General features: G+C 34.4%; 1 protein-coding gene across 3 annotated transcripts in view; it reads right to left on the bottom strand.

Annotated features, from left to right (window-relative positions):
* Positions 1-4,442: 4,442 nt before the first annotated feature.
* Positions 4,443-19,453, bottom strand: part of LOC106140743 (irregular chiasm C-roughest protein) — a 64,014-nt gene continuing 49,003 nt past the window's right edge. For 2 of the 3 annotated variants that reach the window (XM_060952071.1, XM_060952072.1), the window contains exons 5-20: positions 19,256-19,410; positions 18,060-18,151; positions 17,064-17,172; positions 16,181-16,363; positions 12,951-13,053; positions 11,710-11,843; positions 10,935-11,058; positions 10,465-10,610; positions 9,944-10,100; positions 9,332-9,561; positions 8,452-8,607; positions 8,232-8,332; positions 7,344-7,495; positions 6,535-6,636; positions 6,160-6,252; positions 4,443-5,792 (exon numbers count right to left, since the gene is read on the bottom strand). In XM_060952071.1, the coding sequence (XP_060808054.1) occupies positions 5,755-5,792; positions 6,160-6,252; positions 6,535-6,636; positions 7,344-7,495; positions 8,232-8,332; positions 8,452-8,607; positions 9,332-9,561; positions 9,944-10,100; positions 10,465-10,610; positions 10,935-11,058; positions 11,710-11,843; positions 12,951-13,053; positions 16,181-16,363; positions 17,064-17,172; positions 18,060-18,151; positions 19,256-19,410 (2,075 nt within the window). In that variant the 3' untranslated portion in view covers positions 4,443-5,754. The remainder of the gene's footprint in view (positions 5,793-6,159; positions 6,253-6,534; positions 6,637-7,343; positions 7,496-8,231; positions 8,333-8,451; positions 8,608-9,331; positions 9,562-9,943; positions 10,101-10,464; positions 10,611-10,934; positions 11,059-11,709; positions 11,844-12,950; positions 13,054-16,180; positions 16,364-17,063; positions 17,173-18,059; positions 18,152-19,255; positions 19,411-19,453) is intronic. The other variant, XM_060952073.1, reaches the window with a different exon arrangement.

Below are 19,453 nucleotides of genomic sequence, written 5' to 3'. Positions count from 1 at the left end.
CAGTCTTTTCAGGACTGGTGGCTCTGTCTACCCCGCTAGGGATATAGACGTGAACATATGTATGTATGTATGACGTGGTCCTTTAAACCTTATGACCATCAACTCCATCTTTCTCGTAATACAATTGTAAAACCGTCGTAATATAATGTGTTACCGGCTTTATATTCAGCTGACAACCCTAGCAATACCCAGCACATATGGTTGGGAATATAAGAAGGCTTATGCACAATAAAAACTAAGCTTTTCAGATGTAGCAATTATGGTTTATTGGAGCGAATGAATGTCACAAATAAAGTGTGGAATTGTGAAAGTCTACATACTTAAAGTCACGCCCCTCTCCCGGAGGGATAGGCAGAGACTACATCTTTCTTGCCACGAACTCGCACGCTTATTTCACATTAAAATTTATATTTTTACGATATTTTAGCAGAACGTCATATATTTAATCAAATGCCAATCCGTGCTTTATCTTTATACATACTTGGATTTTAAACAGAGAAATTCAAAATTTTAATTTTTGCTTTAATAAATCTCAACGAACAAACTCAAAAACAACTAGGACAATTTTGATGATATTTTGCTATGTGGCACATTGACAGACAAAACTTGCCGTAAACCATATTTTATTGGAAATACTCGAGAGAGCCAAGCTTCGTGAAAAAACCAGTCTTTTACGAAATTATTTTATACCAGCTGTTGCTCACGACTTCGTTTGCTGTGAAATTTATCTGACAATCTTTAATGCTACTTCTAATCTCCTTCTTATTTCGCAATAAAAAGAAGCCTTTGTTCTTTCTCACGATGAACTCTTTACCAAATACGTAACAGACAGTTAGGTATTTTCGCATTATAATATTATTGTGCCGTGTGGTTACCGGCAGAGCCGTGTGGTTCCCGGCACCAATACAAAAAGAATAGTACCACTCCATCTCTTTCCCATGGCGTTCGTAAAAGGTGACTAAGGGATAGGCTTACAAACTTGGGATTCTCTTTTAGGCGATGGGCTAGCAACCTGTCACTATTTGAATCTCAATTCTATCGTTAAGCCAAATAGCTAAACGTGGCTATTCAGTCTTTTCAAGACTGTTGGCTCTGTCTATCCCGCAAGGGACATAGACGTGATCATATGTATGTATGTATGTTATAAATATTAGAAAGGAAGTCACTGACTTGTCAGTCAAATCACAATGTCCATTCACAACACAATCCTAAGTATTGACTTACAATTTTACATAGACGAATGACTCCCATATCATCTTTCCTGCTTTTGCGGTCACCAAAGAAATGTAGACGGACCGGTTAGACAAATGAAATAGCTGGGTTTCAAATTACAATATTAAAATGTAGGCAACCCGCGGTGCTTGACCACAAAAGGAATCTAGACGCTAAGCTGAATACTAAAACTTTTGAATAACATATAGGTATATAACACTAGCTGCCCCGGCTTACGTTGTTTTGCGATATAAATAATTTTTAAGTAGGTAATTTATAGTTAAAAAAAAATGTTATAGGTGGACAACCCTTATCAATAAAGGGTATGAAAAATAGATGTTGGCCGATTCTCAGACTTACTCAATGTGCTCACAAATTTTCATGAAAATCAGTCAAGCCGTTTCGGAGGAGTACGGGAACGAACATTGTGATACGAGAATTTTATATACATAAAAGATGTATTGGTAAACTAAAACTATAGGCCGAACTAAAACAAAACTTAAGTATTATTATATCTAATATTATTTAATAATAGATACAATTATATATATGTATATATATATTTTTTGTATATATATTCATGAAGCTAGTTAAAGCGTCAATCCCATCTATCTAGTAAGTTTGTTTGTTTGTTATATCTTTATATACATACGTACATATAATCACGTCTATATCCCTTGCGGGATAGACAGAGCCAATAGTCTTGAAGAGACTGATAGGCGACGTTAAGCTGTTTGGCTTAATGATAGAATTGAGATTCAAATAGTTACAGGTTGCTAGCCCGTCGCCTAAAAGAAGAATCCCAATTTTATAAGCCTACCCCTTAGTCGCCTTTTACAACATCCATGGTAACGAGATGGACTGGTCCTTTTCTTTTTTTATTGGTGCCTGGAACCGCACGGCGCTGTTTTCTCTTTTTATTGCACGGAAATTTACATAGTTACAACAAATAGTGATATAGTTATAAAAGAAATAAATCACTTGCAATGGCGGATTTATCCCATGAAATTATCTCTTCGGTAACCGGCAAACAACAAAAGAACTAGATAGGTAATTAAGTAAAAAAAAGCGGCAAGTCGCTGTGTTATTCAGTTTATTTGTTTGCAAATTGTGACCTCCATGACCTCGTGAACATAGTCATTAAATATTACTGAAAAATTAAAATCTATGTGAACCAATCAATATATAAGTAGAATTTTAATAGGCCATAGAGCCTAGTTAATGCTTGGAGTGTATGTGTCATTAACACAAAACGTTTTGTCACCATTCTCCCATCCTACCTTTATAAGTGTAGTGATGGCCATTATATCGATATTTTTAAATTTTTAATTCTTTGAATTACTAAGCAATACAAAAGCTAATTTCTTCTTATTTTATGGCATAAATGACTTATAATTTTGTTAATCTTACGTTGACCAAAAATAACCATGAAATTTATAATTTCATTATTCATACCTGGATTCTTATGTTTTGATAGAATGTAATAAATTCCTTTTAAGGATACATCAGCCATAAGGAACTGCTAATTTTTCAAAAAGAAATAACAAAAAAATTTCTATGAAAGCTTATCTACAAAGTATACACAGGGCTAATTATTTAATTTTCTTTATATAAAAATAGCATGATACTCGTACATAATAATGAAAATCACAGATTTTCAACACTAACTCAACTGAATAACAATTTTGATACAGTTTCTTAGAAAGATGAAATATGATTCGTCTCTCTTGGGCACTTTTTATTTGTAATCCGATATCCATTGATTTAAATTTTCCACTTAAGCAATTCATTCCCCAATTAATTTCAAGTTCATTGTCATCCTAAAAGTGACCTTTCTTTATTAGTCACACGAAATTTGTGAGAACTAATTTGTCATTCAAAATAGTCATAAAACGCATTTGCTTTATGGATCATGTTTGATAATAAAAGCAATTGAAATAACGTAAGATGCTTGAGTGGACTGTATAGATCTGGTCGCTGTATCTCCAAATACATACATACATATAATCACGTCTATATCCCTTGCGGGGTCGACAGAGCCAACAATCCTAAAGAGACTAATAGGCCACGTTCAGCTGTTTAGCTTAATGCTATAATTGAGTTTCAAACGTGTCTCTTATATCCTTGTTCTCTCTCATCGATACCTTTGTTACGTCAAATTACACCTTAATTCCGAAATAAGTTTTTGATTTAATTAATTTTATTTAAACCTTGTGGTTCCCGGAATTAATAAAAAAAAATAGGGCCACGCCATCTCGTTCGCATGGATGTAGTAAATGGTGACTAAGGGATAGGCTTATAATCTTGGGGTTCTACTTTTAGGCGATGCGCTAGCAACCTGTCACTATTTGAATCTCAGTTCTATCATTAAGCAAAATAGCTGAACGTGGCCATTTAGTCTTTTCAAGATTGTTGGCTCTGTCTACCCCGCAAGGGATATAGACGTGACCATATGTATGTATGTATATCATTGTGATGGTGTTAGATACTCACCTCTCTGGAATGAGCCCGAAGCGCGCCTATAACCACGATTCTGCTCCAATAGGACAACTATGCCATATGCTATGACATATGTATATGACTATATGATGTTCCAGATTGAGACGCCAAAACCAAACATTAATATCAAGTGTATCAACATTAATGTAAGTGTAATGTAAATATCGATAAATTATCATTAGATAATCTATATCGATATTTCGCTACGACACTCATCCCATCACTAGTCAACTGGTAAAGTTTCACCCGACTTTATTCCGCCGACAAAAAACACTACAAAATGAGCTTTTGATGACCATTCTCGCTAATGATCGGCCGTACGTCTATCGCCAACAGTAAGCCTTTGTGTGTTAAACGATATTCTTTATCTCCATTGAATGAAAAACATACTCTTTTTTATATCTTCATTATGTTTTTGTCGTTTTTTCAATAATTTTGTATGTAAAAATGTACATAATTATAATCACTTAAGTCTAGAAAAGACTGAAAAGCCACGTTCAGCCGTATGGCTTAATGATGGAATTGAGATTCAAATAGTGACAGATCATCGACTGCAAGACGAATTCCAAGTTTCTTAGCCATTCCCTGAGTCCGCCATTACGAAATACGTGGGAAAGATATCGAGTGGTCCTATTCTAAAGTGCCGAATAGTCTGCACACGTGTAAAGTTTTAAGTAAATTATTATATTCAGTTTTGTGATAATTAAGGGTGTATAAAAAATAGTAAAGGGTAATGAAATGAAGACATTTTATTCAGAGAAACAGTATAATGATTAAATGATCTCATGCAAATAACAAAAACATCATGCAATTTTTTTTTTCATTTACATTATTTCGTCCAGATTTTTTTTTATATTTTAACAATTTCTTTTCTTTTTTTAAATAATAAATGTCACGACAAAATTTTCATATTCATTTCAGGAATAGGAATACATGCACTATCTAAATATTGTAACTTTTGTTGAAATGAAGGCCTAAATTTTCAATACTCATATCACAGAAATTATTTTCTCATTCAATGTCCATATTTTTATCTAAGAATTATACTAACTATGAATTTATTATCTTTCAAGTCGACCTAAGTTTTTTTTTATTAATTGAAATCATATAAAATATGATTTTAAAACTATTTGTGAAATGAAAAGAGATGTCAATATATAATCCATGAATTCGTAATTAATAATATAATTTACAAAATATTATTTTCAGTCTGTTTATTTCTACATTATCTGATATAATCCTATAAGAAAATGGAATTATAAATCATCGCGTATCGATTTTTTGAGCATTGGCATCAAAATGCCTATTATTCGTACTACAAAACCTTCGCATTTCTATTTATTCTTTAAAAACTGTTATGAAAGCCATTTTGTAATTTTTCTCAAACTAAAGTTGAATAAGACAAATATCACACTTTACATACATGGAAAAAATACATATAATATTTTTTAAATTAACTAATATATACGGGTCTATCATAAAATGATATATTTAAAATGCCCATGTGCTTAAAATTAAAAAAGTTTACTTCAAAAGCTGAGACATGCTCATAAAGATAAAGAACAAGATTATACGAATTAAGCATTTTATCAAAAATGGATTGCTATAGGTAATACATAAAATAAACATCGAAATTCATAATCCAACTCTTTCAAAATAATCAACCACACATTTAATTTGCCATTTAATCAAATTCCATTATGAAAAGTGTTCTCATTAAAACTTTTTTAATTAATTTTCGGAAAAAAACATCGATAAAGTTCAAATTAATTGCAACACTAGCACTACGAGGGTACGAAATATCTCAACTTATAATCGAATATTTACAAATCAGTCGATTTAATCTATTTAGGAACATAATTACTTTATACATTATTATGACACCTGTACATTAACACTTTGGCTTTTATATAAGCAGTTCTGTAAGGGTACTTTCACACAGTATAAAAACCAGCAAATTTTTCGTATTTTATGTACACGTATATTTTTATTTGGCTTTTTAGACACTTAGTGTACGAACACTCACACTAATCTTAGTTTATGCTATACGTGAGTCGCCTGCGATGGTTGGCTGCCATTACCTGGAAAAAAATAAATATCTATATCTATTTCATCCCAACTAATATTATAAAGTAAGTTTGTTTGCCTGTTGCCTTTTCCTCTTCTTTTCTTTAAATTTTGCGTAATTAATAATTAAGAGCATAGGGTACTTTTCACCCCGATAAAAGTAACATTTACAAGTACAAAATAATTTCCTTATTAACCTGACTGGTCATCGAACCCACACCATGTAAATCCAAAACTGATCCAAGAATACGACGTTCATCAAAAACGAATAAAGACCACAATTTTTTCTGCAAGAAAATTATGAAGGCACAAAAACACATCATCTAAAACTCACGAAAAGACTTAAAAAATAAAAAATAAAATTTTTTCTAGGTAACTTACCAGATGGCAAAACAACCGAACTCCTAACTGCGGAGTACGGTGGGGGCGCTGGTGTCGCCGCCGGCTTGGCTGTATGGACTTGACTGCCATAGCCTAAAAAAATATTTATAAAAACCTTAAATAGTGATTTCATGTTTGGAATTCACGCTCTTAATTAGATTTAGAATAAACACTACATGGAGCTGAAGAAATTTATTATACTTTGAAACTGCTACTGTTAAACAGACTACTTTATATCTTTAGATGTTGTTAAAGAATGAAGATTTTTTGGGTAAATCAAATAATTTCTATTTTTATTTTATTTATCATAAATAACATATTCGGCGTCTTTTTTATTGCATTACGTAAAGTGTCAGAATATGAAGTAAAACTTACCTAATGAACTATTTCTTAAATAAGGGTTGCCGTACGTCGCGGCATATCTTAAATCTACGCCAGTTTTCGTATTAGGCTGGGCGTAAACTGGTGTCGGAGGGGCTGCAAAAAACACCAGTAATTCATTACCATAAGTAAGTTCGCATTTGTACCATCTCTATCTATTTTATGTTGTTTTGTATGTTTTATTCTTATGGTGCTATAAAGAATTTTATCTATCTATCTATCCATATATACATATAATACAAACACGTTTTTGTCCCTTACTGGGTAAACAGAGTCAACAGTTTTGCAAAGACTAAGGCCACGCTCAGCTGCAGTACTAAATGATAGAATTGGGATTCAAATAGTGACTAGATTGCTAGCATAACAATCCCAAGTTTATCATACTGTCATTAAAAAAAGAAATATATACAGGAATTCTTTAAAACTAAATAGTAGACGAGAAAATAGAAATGAATGAAGAATTAGTGATAAGGAATTTAACTGAACACTATACACAATATGTATAGTAAAAAAATACTCTCATCCAAATAGCAAAATTAAGTGTATTAATAGTGTAATAAAAGAAAAATGGATAACGTTACGAAGCGTTATTGGGAAAAGTATGTCTTGTGAGGTGGCCGACAGGCCTTTGAAGAAACTAATTTACTATGCCAATCCCACGTGAATAGAAGAAGGTAACAAAGAATGATAAATGAAAATGATAAATTTAACAATAATACGACAAATATTTTACTAACATATAGCACAAACTTATCTTGTCCTGACTCGAAATTCAACGGTACAATATAATAAAGAGTACTTACTTTCGCTACCAACAGGCAGGCCCAAACTGTTGATAGCGTCGTTTTCGTCTATACTCTTGGCTCTCTGCAAGGAGTTGTTTTGGGACCCGGCGCCCGAGAGCGGTAGCGTCGACGCTGTGTCGATACTGCGCGTTAGCGAGCCTTGAAGAGATCTGTTTGGACAATTATTTCTACTGTCATTAAATCTTAAATCTGAAAATTTGGAAAAATATTATCAAGAAATAACTTTTAATACCCCGTGATTTTACCAATTGCATGGTCGAGTTCACAGGTATACCTTCAGCTGGCAGCTTCTTCTATATTGTATCAGAATTATGATACGAGAAAATGCTACCGAAATCCGTGATATCTTGACCCGATATTTTTAGACAAAAATTAGTTTAACTTCTTCTTCTTGATATTATTATACAAGACTTTAAACGTTCAGGAGAGAAAGATCGCGAGATTGCTTTGGTGTCATTTCAGGAAACCTTTTTTTGAAAAAAAAAATTTCTGAACTAGTAATACGGATTAAGTTAGCGTCTAAATAGGTTCGATGCTTATGAGAAATTAACTCAACTGCTTATAAAGACGGCTTTTATTTATTCTATACTACGACAATAATAATTAATTTAATGAAACCAAATCAATAAATGTTACTCTATTTAAGTTCTCCTTACCAAAAAAATTTAATTCCATACCTATTTCTCTTTGACTTGATTCATCAAACCATCCAATAATTAGTATGTTCCTAGAAATCGTCATTCAAAAGGCTTCTAAAATTTGATACGCGGGTAGAATATAACCTAAAAGTTGAAACCTAAAAATGAATTCGGGGTGGTAAAAACCTCAACCTGAAAATTCGCGAAATTCCCAAAAAAAAGTAACAATGAAATAAATTGCACTTACCTATTCGATTGTGGCACATCCAATTGCGTAGGCGACTGTACCCTCAGATGTGGCGGGGGCGGGTATCCCTGGGGATAGTCGTACACGTATCCCACAGGACCCTGCATAATGGATATAATTAGTTGCGGCGTATTGAATAATTGAAAATGCGTTGTTGTTTTTTATTAAACTGTACCAAGGCAGGCAATAAAAAAGAACATCTAAACTGAACTCTACTCACCTTAAAATAGGGGTCAGTGTACGAAGGATCAGAGTAATCATTGCTGTATCGGTACTTGAGGAGCGCGTCATCGCGTATGGTGGGCAGATGTACCGGTCCTGCTAACGGTAGCCCCGCGGGCATCTTCGTGTCAGAGCGCTCTGAACTTGGGTATTCCTAGGGGGAAGATAAACTGGTAATAAACGTGGACTTCAAAAAAAAGAGTAAGTCTTTCGCGGTCACCTTAATAGAGTAAGTCAGTAGACAGGAGGCAGGACCTCCTGTCCCGGGGAATTCCCAGTTCGAATCCCGAATCGGAATCGAACTTTCTCTGTAAATCAGAGAAAGTTCGATTCCTGGGTCTTGGTTGTTCATCTAAAATAAGTATTTATTACCACCTAGCTATATATTGTATCGTCAAGTTTGTATCTCGTAACGCAAGTGTCGAACTTACTGCCAAGCTAACAATCTGTATAATGTGTTCCGTATATATTTATATTTAGTCAGTGATGAACCCGCACTACTTGGGATAAATTACTTTTGATATAGGTTCAAACGTATGAATAAGTTCCACTCTTTTTTTCAAGATACAAGGAACCGAGAAGGCAGTATTGTTTTAAAAACACTCATCATAGCAATTTTGGGAAAGAGATAATTTACTGGGTGATTATCAACTAACGTAAAAATGATGATTATAATAACTTTGGCAACGGATAAGAAAATACTCCGGATTAGGGATTACTCTCAAAACTGTAAGCCCAAAAAAAATTTTAGCTTTTATTAAAATACTATGAATCATTATGAACAGATTTGAGAATAGCCCTTTGGTATGAACAATAATATTAGAATCAATATGAAAAACATCAAAATATAAACACATTAAAATGAACAATAAACTTACCAAATCATAGCTCCCATCGCTCTGAGGTAACTGCATCTTCAAATCACTAATATTAGAGCTCCTATCACTTCCCTTGTACATATCTCCAGTAGTCACTGTTACATCTGGTTTCTCACTCATTTGTGTCTTCCGTCTCTTTCTATGACAGATTACGACAAGGATGATGAAAGCAGAGAAGATAATGATGCCAGAGGTGACTCCGATCAGAATTATGAAGAGAGGAAGAGTTTCTGAAAATAAATTGCAATGTTAGATCCAAATAAATATAGGTAACTCCCAAAAAAAACCTAAAGAATAAGAAGTCTTTACAAAGTATAACAATGGAAAATAGGTAAAGAGATATAAAACAAAGTGTCTTGCATTAACTATTCAGTGGTAGACTAGCATCCCTGGTAGACGTTTTTTGAAACCTCATACCTACTATAACTAGAAATTCACAAACACTGGAATGTTCTTAAGGAATTTGCTCAATTAATGTATATGGCTAGGATGACACCATCAAAGTTTGAAGATAATCGGAAACTTTATGAAAATCAATACGACCTTTATGTACATTTTGGTAAAAGTGATTGTTGGTCTTCCTAGTAAAAATTAAGTACTATTATTACTCACTAATTGGCTTTAGAACAATTGCAGCGTTGGCATTGCCAAAGTCGTTGGTGATACTGCAGTTGTAAGTTCCATAATGTTTAGACTTGCTGTTCCTGATCACTAAAGCCGATTTCACCATACCATCTGCTAAATCCAGTTCTTGGGTTATTGCGATATCCTGGAAAGTATGTTTATTAAATTTGTCGTAATTTACATTTGAGATTTGATACACAGCAGATATTATGCGTGATTAATTTATACGATAAATTTGAGTCTGTTTGGGTATTGTATGATTTGGGAAAGAGGCGAAATGATCATAATTATGCTAATGAAGTTATATTATGTTTTTAATCCCTTTTTCTGTGTTATGTTTTGATGGTTCTTTAGAGTTATCTGAATTACAAAAAAAAAGAGCAATTTGAATGATCATACACAGGGCCACCAATAATTATATTAAACTTATCGACACTAAAAACAATGTAGGTAAATAAGGTTTCATATTCATTAAAATCATCAGTATTATGAGTATTAAATTCACTTACTGAATCATTGATAGCGCTAATTTCTTTGCCTTCGAAGTACCATCTGATGTCAAAGGGCTTCGGGACAGCCTTCGCCAAACATTCAATTCCAACGGTTTCCCCTTCTGAGCCGAACTGTGTCCGGTTTGAGAATATTGTCGGCGCAGCTACAGGAAACAAATTTTTCATTGATGATATTTATCAAAATGGTCAAGGTGGTTTCTTTAAATTTAATTATTGTGAAAATGAAACATTTTTTCTGAATATAAATGAAAGAAAATCAGACTGATGAGATAAGTATATTTATCAATACACAACCCGAACTTACGAAACAGATTTTGCAAGAATAAACTTACAATACGACATCGATGTCTAATAAAAATATTTTTTTAGATCTAATGAGATAAATGATCTCGTACAAACAAGTACAGTATCTTATTCATTCAGTATCTTTAAACACTTACTTTTTATGTCATATAATATAGACTTACCTTTGATATAAATAGTAGCTTCACTCTCTGCCTTTTCGCTATCCCTCACAGCTTTGCAAATGTATCGGCCGGCAGTGTCGGGCGTCACCTTAACAGTTAAGGTGGTGTCGCTCCCTCTGTTCTGCTGAATTGTACAGTGCGTTCAAATATCAGTCACAATACAGGAAATATAAGTTGACCCATAGTGATTACAATTTACCTAGAGCTACTTCTGTATGTTCTGAGTATAGGACAAAAAGCGCACGCAAAGAGGTTAAGATTGTAACCTTTATTTAAGCCAGGAAGAAGAAGAAGCGCTGAGCGTAGGTCAACTTATGTTCCGAGTGCTGCAGATTGAATTAAATTTGAAAGAATTTAAAATTTTTAGTCATTTTATATCGATCAAAAATATGAGAATTAAATAAGATCGCCTCCAATAGAGCGAGGTGGAAGTCATTGGAGACCTATGTTGAGCAGTGGACGTTTTACGGCTAAAATGATGATGATCAAAAGCATGCCGTGTGGTTCCCGGCACCATTACAAAAAAGAATAGGACCACTCCATCTCTTTCCCATGGATGTCGTAAAAGGCGACTAAGGGATAGGCTTATAAAATTGGGATTCTTCTTTTAGGCGATGGGCTAGCAACCTGTCACTATTTGAATCTCAATTCTATCATTAAGCCAAATAGCTGAACGTGGCCATTTACCTAGTCTTCAAGACTGTTGGCTCTGTCTACCTCGCATGGGATATAGACGTGACCATATGTATGTATCAAAAGCATGGTATTGACTTACAGCTACCCTCCCGGGCTCCGAGTACAGCCACCTCAGCTCAGGTTTGGGTTGACCGTCCACCTCGCAATGTAGCGTTACTGTCGCTCCTTCTTTTGCTTCTACACTCTGTGGTCTTGTCTTGAAGCATGGAGGATCTGATGAGAGAATACTAGTATATTAAACTCCAAGGTACTCAAACACGTATGCTTTCTGAGAAGTAGACATTCGGGGAAGAAGATACTCGGGGATAGGGGCATTCGAGGAAATGGGGATTCAGGGAATGGATGTTCAGGAAATGGATGTTGGAAACCGACTGGACATTCCGGTAATAGGACGTAACGTTCCAAGAGGGCTGAAATAAACTTCAAAGAACGAACCACGAGCTCCTCGCCAGAGAGATGAGGATGTAACAACACTAACGGTAGGATGATAATTAGTTACTACTCCGAAAAATAAATAAAACAAATAGAAAACATTGAAATAACATGTTTCCGCTTTTTTGTGTAGTTGCGTAAGTACCATTGGACGGACTAAAACCCGAGTTATGGATCCAACAAATGCGAACTAATCATATTTGTCTGCCTGGCAAAAGTGAACAGCGCACGAGTATCAATCAGAGTTAGTATTCAATCCATTATCTACAGACCATCATAGTGGCACAAATTAACTAGATCATGGAAAGATATTCGCGCTCGTACTAAATCTAAATTATATAAAAGAAGAAAGTGAATGGCTGACTGCCATATCAACTTGAAATTTGACATGTCACCTACATGTCTACTATTGTAAAAGTTAGCTGTACCCTTTTGGTAAATTTGTTTAAAATAATCAAATCATAAATATGTAAGTTAGCGAAACGATGATCATGTCACAATAATTAATCAAAAAAGAGAACCTTTTATGTATCCATTTAGTGTATTCTGAGTCTCATCTGTGAAGCTCCTTTATTTGTGTTTAGTGTATAATTCTCAAGGGTTCTCTGAACACACAAATATATGTCTATCTATGACGGATTAGGAATATGGAATTATGAAAGACTTCTAATTACTTCACTATAGATAGAAGTGGTGACAAAATTATAAAAGCTGCAAATCTCAGAAATGATTCTGAATTGATACCAAGTTTCTTTAGTAACGTTTTACTAATTAAAAAGTATGTAAGTATTATTTTGGAAAAGGAAATGATAATTTTAGATCTTGACCCGACTGAACTAACTAGAACTTACTAAACTTTAAAGTATCGTCTGACAATGGTCAACTTACATGTGACATCCAATTTGATAGTCTTCTCAGAAGTGCCCACTGAATTGCTGACCTCACATTTGACCTCAGCCTTGTGATGTTTCCTTGATACATTGAAGATTATCTGTACGAATAAAGAAAAAGATACTTTAAAAATAATATTTTTCTACAGTTTTTTTTTTAAAGAAGGCCATCAACATTTGATATTTAAATTTAATTGTAAAATAAAATAAAAAAATACGATAGTTAATAAATAAATTGTCGTTATGGTTAAAACAATACGATTGTCGCCTCTTCTCCAGAGGGGATAGGCAGAGACAACATCGTTCCACTTGCCACAAAGCTTGCATAGATATTTGTGTTATTTCATCAATTCTTTCATCCCAGCCCGTCATTTAATACTCGATCTTTCACAGTATATGACATGTTTATCTCAGCTTTAATTTTTCAACACATTTGTCTCTTAAATTATAGTATTTACAATGCAGACAGTTTTACATTCACAAAATTTTCACCAAATAAAATATTTACTAGTAACTGTGGTTTTTTTTTCTTTTTCAAGTAGATTTATTCTGTTGTTAAAATCGCATAAAAAGTAATGAACCGCCAGATGCAGGTGAATTTTTCAGTAGAACGCACTTGATTGCTTATGCGCCGGTGCAACTGCATGCTAAATTAATATATAATGCGAACATTCTGAAATGTGTTGCACTTTTCAACTTGCAAGCGGATTATTTTGGTAACTTTTGATTAATAAACAAACGAACGGGCATAATCTTTTGCATTTCGAGAAAAATTAAATTTTGAAATTAAATAAAATTACTTTGTTTGAATATCCCATCTGATATTTTTCATGATACTCCTTCGGAAAATTATTTATTAAGGAATCCAAGTGAACATCAAAGAATTTCGTTATAAATGACAGATTATTCTGTACTCTTCCAATTCAAAGTTATTAAATATAACTGAAAACAGTTGATTTTATGTTTATTAAAAATGATGATCAACAGAAACTCTAAATACATACCTACATACATATCATCACGTCTATATGCTTTACGGGGTAGACAGAACCAACAGTCTTGAAAAGACTGAAAGGCCACGTTCAGCTGTTTGGCTTTTTGATAGAATTGACATTCAAATAGTGACAGGTTGGTAGTCCATCGCCTTAAAGAAAAATCCCAAGTTTATCCCTTAGTCGCCTTTTACGACAATAAACATAAACTCCAAATATAAGGAATAAAACGAATCAATTGGCTCTTTTTTACATTCTATTACAGACCTTTACAGACCAACAATTGACAAAAAAATAAATGTTTCGAAAAAAAAACTACTCTCAATGAATAACTTTGTTTACGAAATTTTCATATGAACTTTTCACACGCTGTTTGAACAATGAATTGACATATTCGTCGAACGTTGAATAATGAAAATAATATCAGCATGTATGTATAACGCATTCGGATTTCAACCCGATCATTGTGCATGCATGGACGAGTCACCAGCAATGCATGTTAACTTTAAAGAGAATCACTATCACTACATAGTATAAAACAAAGTCGCCCATTTTGTCTGTAGTCCCTTCGTATGCATAAAACTTTAAAACTACGCAACGGATTTTGATGCGGTTTTCACTAATAGAAAGAGTATTTTCTCCGACAGGTTTTTATATATAATTGAAATACATTGAAACTATATTAGCTGAGTTATAGCGATTTATGTCCAAGAAGTCAGAAAAAAAATCTAATTGAAGATTGCATTTGTGCGTGCGCCGCTTATACCGTTGGATACAAGTAAGAACAATGTATAGCAAAAACATTGGTCTTTATTAGTTCTACAAAAAAGTCCGCGATGACATATATCCAGCTTTTTTATTTAAGTCACAAAAACTACTTTTCTGTATTAAAAAAACATTTAATTCGTTGGGTGATGTTTAGCTGGTGATATAACCAATAATACATATATCCTTATCAAAATAAGTAAGTTCATCATCACGAGCATTTAATTTAGATTATTTTTGCAGTTTACAGTGTGTTATTTAGACATATAGTTTAGGAGATATCACGATATTAGTATTGCGGCACGGTACGGGCCGGCCGCGGCGGCGGGGGCAGCGTCCCTATAAAAACGGTACATAAAAAATAAATAATATTAAAAAGTAGGTACTACGACTTTGATCTATACATATAAGACAAAAAAAAAACATTACTTAAATATATTTTCCAAAAACTGATAGGGGGGGCGATCAAAGAAGAGTCACAGAAACCAAAAAACATTTTAATATTTTAAACGCGGTTAAGGGAAAGAGAAGTTATTGTGAATTGAAAATTAGTATCCAATATGTGTTGGTGCGTTGACTGTATTTGTCGAAGTAGCGGGATACACGCAAACGAAGTTGCGCGGGTCAGCTAGTTAATTATATTTTCATACTTATGCATGTTTTAAGCAATAGTTTTTACTTTTCAATGTGAAATTGTCGTGTGGTTCCCGGCACCAATAGAAAATAGAATAGGACCACTCTAACTTTTTCCCATGGATGTCGTAAAAGTAGACTAAGGGATATGCTTATAAACCTGGAATTCTTCTTTTAAGGCGATGGGTTAGTCACTATTTGAATCTCAATTCTATCAATAAGCCAAACAGCTGAACGTGACCTATTAGTCTTTTAAAGACTATTTGCCTCTGTCTACACTGCAAGATATATAGACGTGATTATTGTAAAATGAGGTCAAAAGTGGTACACAGTGGCTCAAATAATACCTATTCTCTCTTGCCTTAAAAAGTAGTCTATGTTATAGAGAAAAATAACTGAGAACTACAAATCTTAGTAGTCCGCATTACGAGTTAATTTTATTATGTACAGTCGCCTTGTATGATATTCAATGGAAAGTTACAAAACAATTCAAATTATCTTTATTGCCAATAAAAGATTACATATTATGTAGTAGAAACATACATGTGGTTCCCGGCACCAATACAAAAAAGAATGGGACCACTCCATACCATGGATGTCGTAAAAGGCGACTAAGGGATAGGCTTACAAACTTGGGACTCTTCTTTAGGCGATGGGCTAGCAACCTGTCACTATTTGAATCTCAATTCTATCATTAAGATAAATAGCTGAACGCTGAACGAATCTTTTCTAGCCACCCTCCAAGCCAAGTTAGCAATTCTATTTTATAATCCCGTAAACCACACGGCACATTTGGAAAATAAATTCCAAATATAAACTTAACACATTCGTAACTTACCATCTCCTCCGTGTAGTCCCCGACGACTAAGTTGTTATTTATGTACCATTTGTAACCGCCGTCCGCTAGAGGAGGGGGATTCGAATCCACCTCACACAGAAACCTGGCCTCCGAACCTTCTGGAAGCTTCCCGTGGACTAATCCAGATTTTATTGACAACTTCAGTTTTGGCGCGTATTTGACCTGATGAGAAAAAAAAAATGATGAAAATAGTTAAAACAAGATTGCCGTTCTACGACGGTGAGGAAGTAGGATTTTTGATAAAAATCGAAACCATGGTTAATGTCACGTTTAGCAAAATTGACACACCCAAAGAAATATAAAAAAATCTTTTTACACTTGAAAATATACTTAACTAAAAACATGTTATATTTACAAATTATACATATGTATTAATTTATAACCAAAATCAACAATATAACTTTATTTTGGGTTGTTTATAAATTTCTTAATACTTTTCCATTCTTAGCCTTTTATTCGATAATTCAATTTATGTTAATAAAATAAATGTTCAGTGTCATTAATTATATTATGCACTTTAAAAAAAGTAGTTGCATTTAAATCCCCCTTAGAAAATGTCTAAATAACTGCGAAACTTAGTATGTTTTGTCAAAAACTATAATATCACTTTATCAAATATCAAATTACATCCTGATTCTGAATAACAGCGAAATCAAACGCTATAAGGAGAAATAGCAACCTGTCACTATTTGAATCTCAATTCTATCATTAAGTCAAATAGCTGAACGTGGCCATTCAGTCTTTTCCAGACTGTTGGCTCTGTCTACCCCGCAAGGATATATACGTGATTTTATGTATGTATGTAAAAAGAAATCGGCGCTCACTATGTTTTTGTACAGTGACCTGCAGTCAAACCACTCACCTCTATCTGTACAGTGGCGACCCTAAACGCGCGGTCGGCGTTATTCTGCGCTTGACATGTGATGGTCTGGTTGTGGTATTCCTTTGTCGGTTTCAGCCGCAGAATCGACCTGCCAATTAGATAGTGAGATGTTTAGCTATCATTGGGAATGTACCTACTGTATTTCCGTTAATGATTAAACCAGTTCATAATGTACGTGTGGTACTTTAACATAGAACTAGTTTTTCTTATAAATAAAGAATAGGACCACTCCATTTCATTTCCCATGGACGTCGTAAGAGGCGACTAAGGGAGAGGCGTATAACTTGGGATTCTTGTTTTAAGCGATGGGTAAGCAACCTGTCACTATTTGAATCTCAATTCTATCATAAAGCCAAACAACTGAATGTGGCCTATCAGTGTCTTTAAGACCCTTGGCCCTGTGTTCCCCGCTAGGGCTAAAGACGTGACTTTACAAATTAAAAAAAAATAGTCTTTCCTATATAAATTTGTAGCGAAAGCGATGATTCCGGCTCGACCGCCATCAAAGGGAAGATCTTCCACGAGGCTAGATGTTATGCTTGGGGAACCGAGGCTCCGACGATATTGTGTCGGAGGTCGTATTTATGCTCCAATTCGTGAAATCTTTGTTTGCGCGATTTAGATTCTCCGCTGCTATTGGTTGAGCGCGTCAATTTCTGCGCGATGATTGACAGTTATTGTGTCATTGGCTGTTGTGATGTGTGGCTTAGAGATGTCGCCACATATTTATAACTATATCTCTCCATGGAGGTCGTAAAAGGCGAGTAAGGGAAATGTTTTCAAACTTAGGATTCTTCTGGTAGGCGATGGGCTAGAAAGCTGTCACTATTTGAATCTCATCTTGAATCCATACAGCTGCTGAACGTGTCCTTTCAGTCTTTTCGAGATTGTTGGCTCTGTCGACCCCGCAAAGTGTAAAGACGTGACTACACGTATGTATGTAAAACGAATGTGTATGTATGTTTCTTTACTCACCTAGTCTGAGATCTGAGGCCATCAGGTAATAATTCTATTTTATTTTCTCCTTTCGTCTTGATGACATCTTGGTTACCGTTCACCCATATGATCTGAAGGAAAAATAAATTACATAAAAATTCTACAAATCGTGAAACATTTTGCTTATAAGAAGAGTCTTTACACATTTGACGAAAAATGTTGCTGATAACTGGACGGCTTTTTTTTTTATTTTACTTAAATTTGTTAAATTAGTGGTTTTGTACTATTTCGTAGGTCATAAACTACTTTTATATGTTTGGATATGTTATGGTTACACATGTAGATATGAACGTGTAGGTTTCCCCACGATGTTTTCCCAAACCGTAAGAGCATCGGTTAGTATTCAAACTAATGTACAGTTCTAAGAAGTACCTTCCGTAATTTGAAACTGTAATTTCTCTAAAACAGTGACAATAACGCATAGTTTTGACAATTGCATTCTAAATGTCAGGAAACACGACATTTATTAGCGCTATACATCGTGAGTCGTTCGTTATTACTATGTGTATATTTCGTCATAAATGCCCGAGTTGAGAGTACAATTATATGTACATTTGTCTTTAAGTAAAAAGTAAAGTTTAATGACTTTTTATTAACACACAGACCCGACAACTGACAACCTGTCACTATTTGAATCTCTATTCCATCATTAAGCCATACATATAAACGTGGCTTTTGAATCTTTTTAACAATGTTAGCACTGTTTACCCCGTAATGGATAAAAACATGATAATACTCGTATGTACCTAGATACATTCAGAAAACCTGCTTTAAACCGACTACCAACAAAATAGAATTTACGAGAACCGACTTTTTCAAAGATAGTACACATACATATAATCACGTCTATATCCCTTGCGGGGTAGACAGGGCTAACAGTCTTGAAAAGACTAGCCAAAGCCAAATAGCTGAACGTGTCCTACGTTCAGCTATTTGGCTTTAAGCTAGAATTGAGATTCAAATAGTGATAGTGTTGCTAGCCCATCGCCTAAAAGAAGAATCCCAGGTTTATATGAGCCTTAGTCGCATTTTACGGCATCCATGGGAAAAAGATAGAGTCGTCCTATTCTTCTTTTCGTGCCTTTTTTATTTAAGTGCCGTGTGGTTCCCGACACCAATAGAAAAGATAAGACGGCACCAATATGAAGATAGTAATTATCATTAATTTAACTTACCTCAGCCGGCGGTTTTCCTCCAACGGACACACATTCAATGTTAACAGTTTGCCCCTCGGTGGCGTCTATGAACGCACCCTGTATAATGCGAGGCGGGTCGGGCGCAACAAGCACTGTCAAATGGGCGTAGCGAGATCTGATCGCCTCTTGTGACGCTGTCAACAAAGAATATATATATGACATATCTGAGCAAGCAAT

This window comes from Amyelois transitella, chromosome 27 (assembly GCF_032362555.1).
Source record: "Amyelois transitella isolate CPQ chromosome 27, ilAmyTran1.1, whole genome shotgun sequence".
Classification (NCBI taxonomy): Eukaryota; Metazoa; Arthropoda; class Insecta; order Lepidoptera; family Pyralidae; genus Amyelois; species Amyelois transitella.
This window is presented reverse-complemented; position numbering and strand designations above follow the sequence as displayed.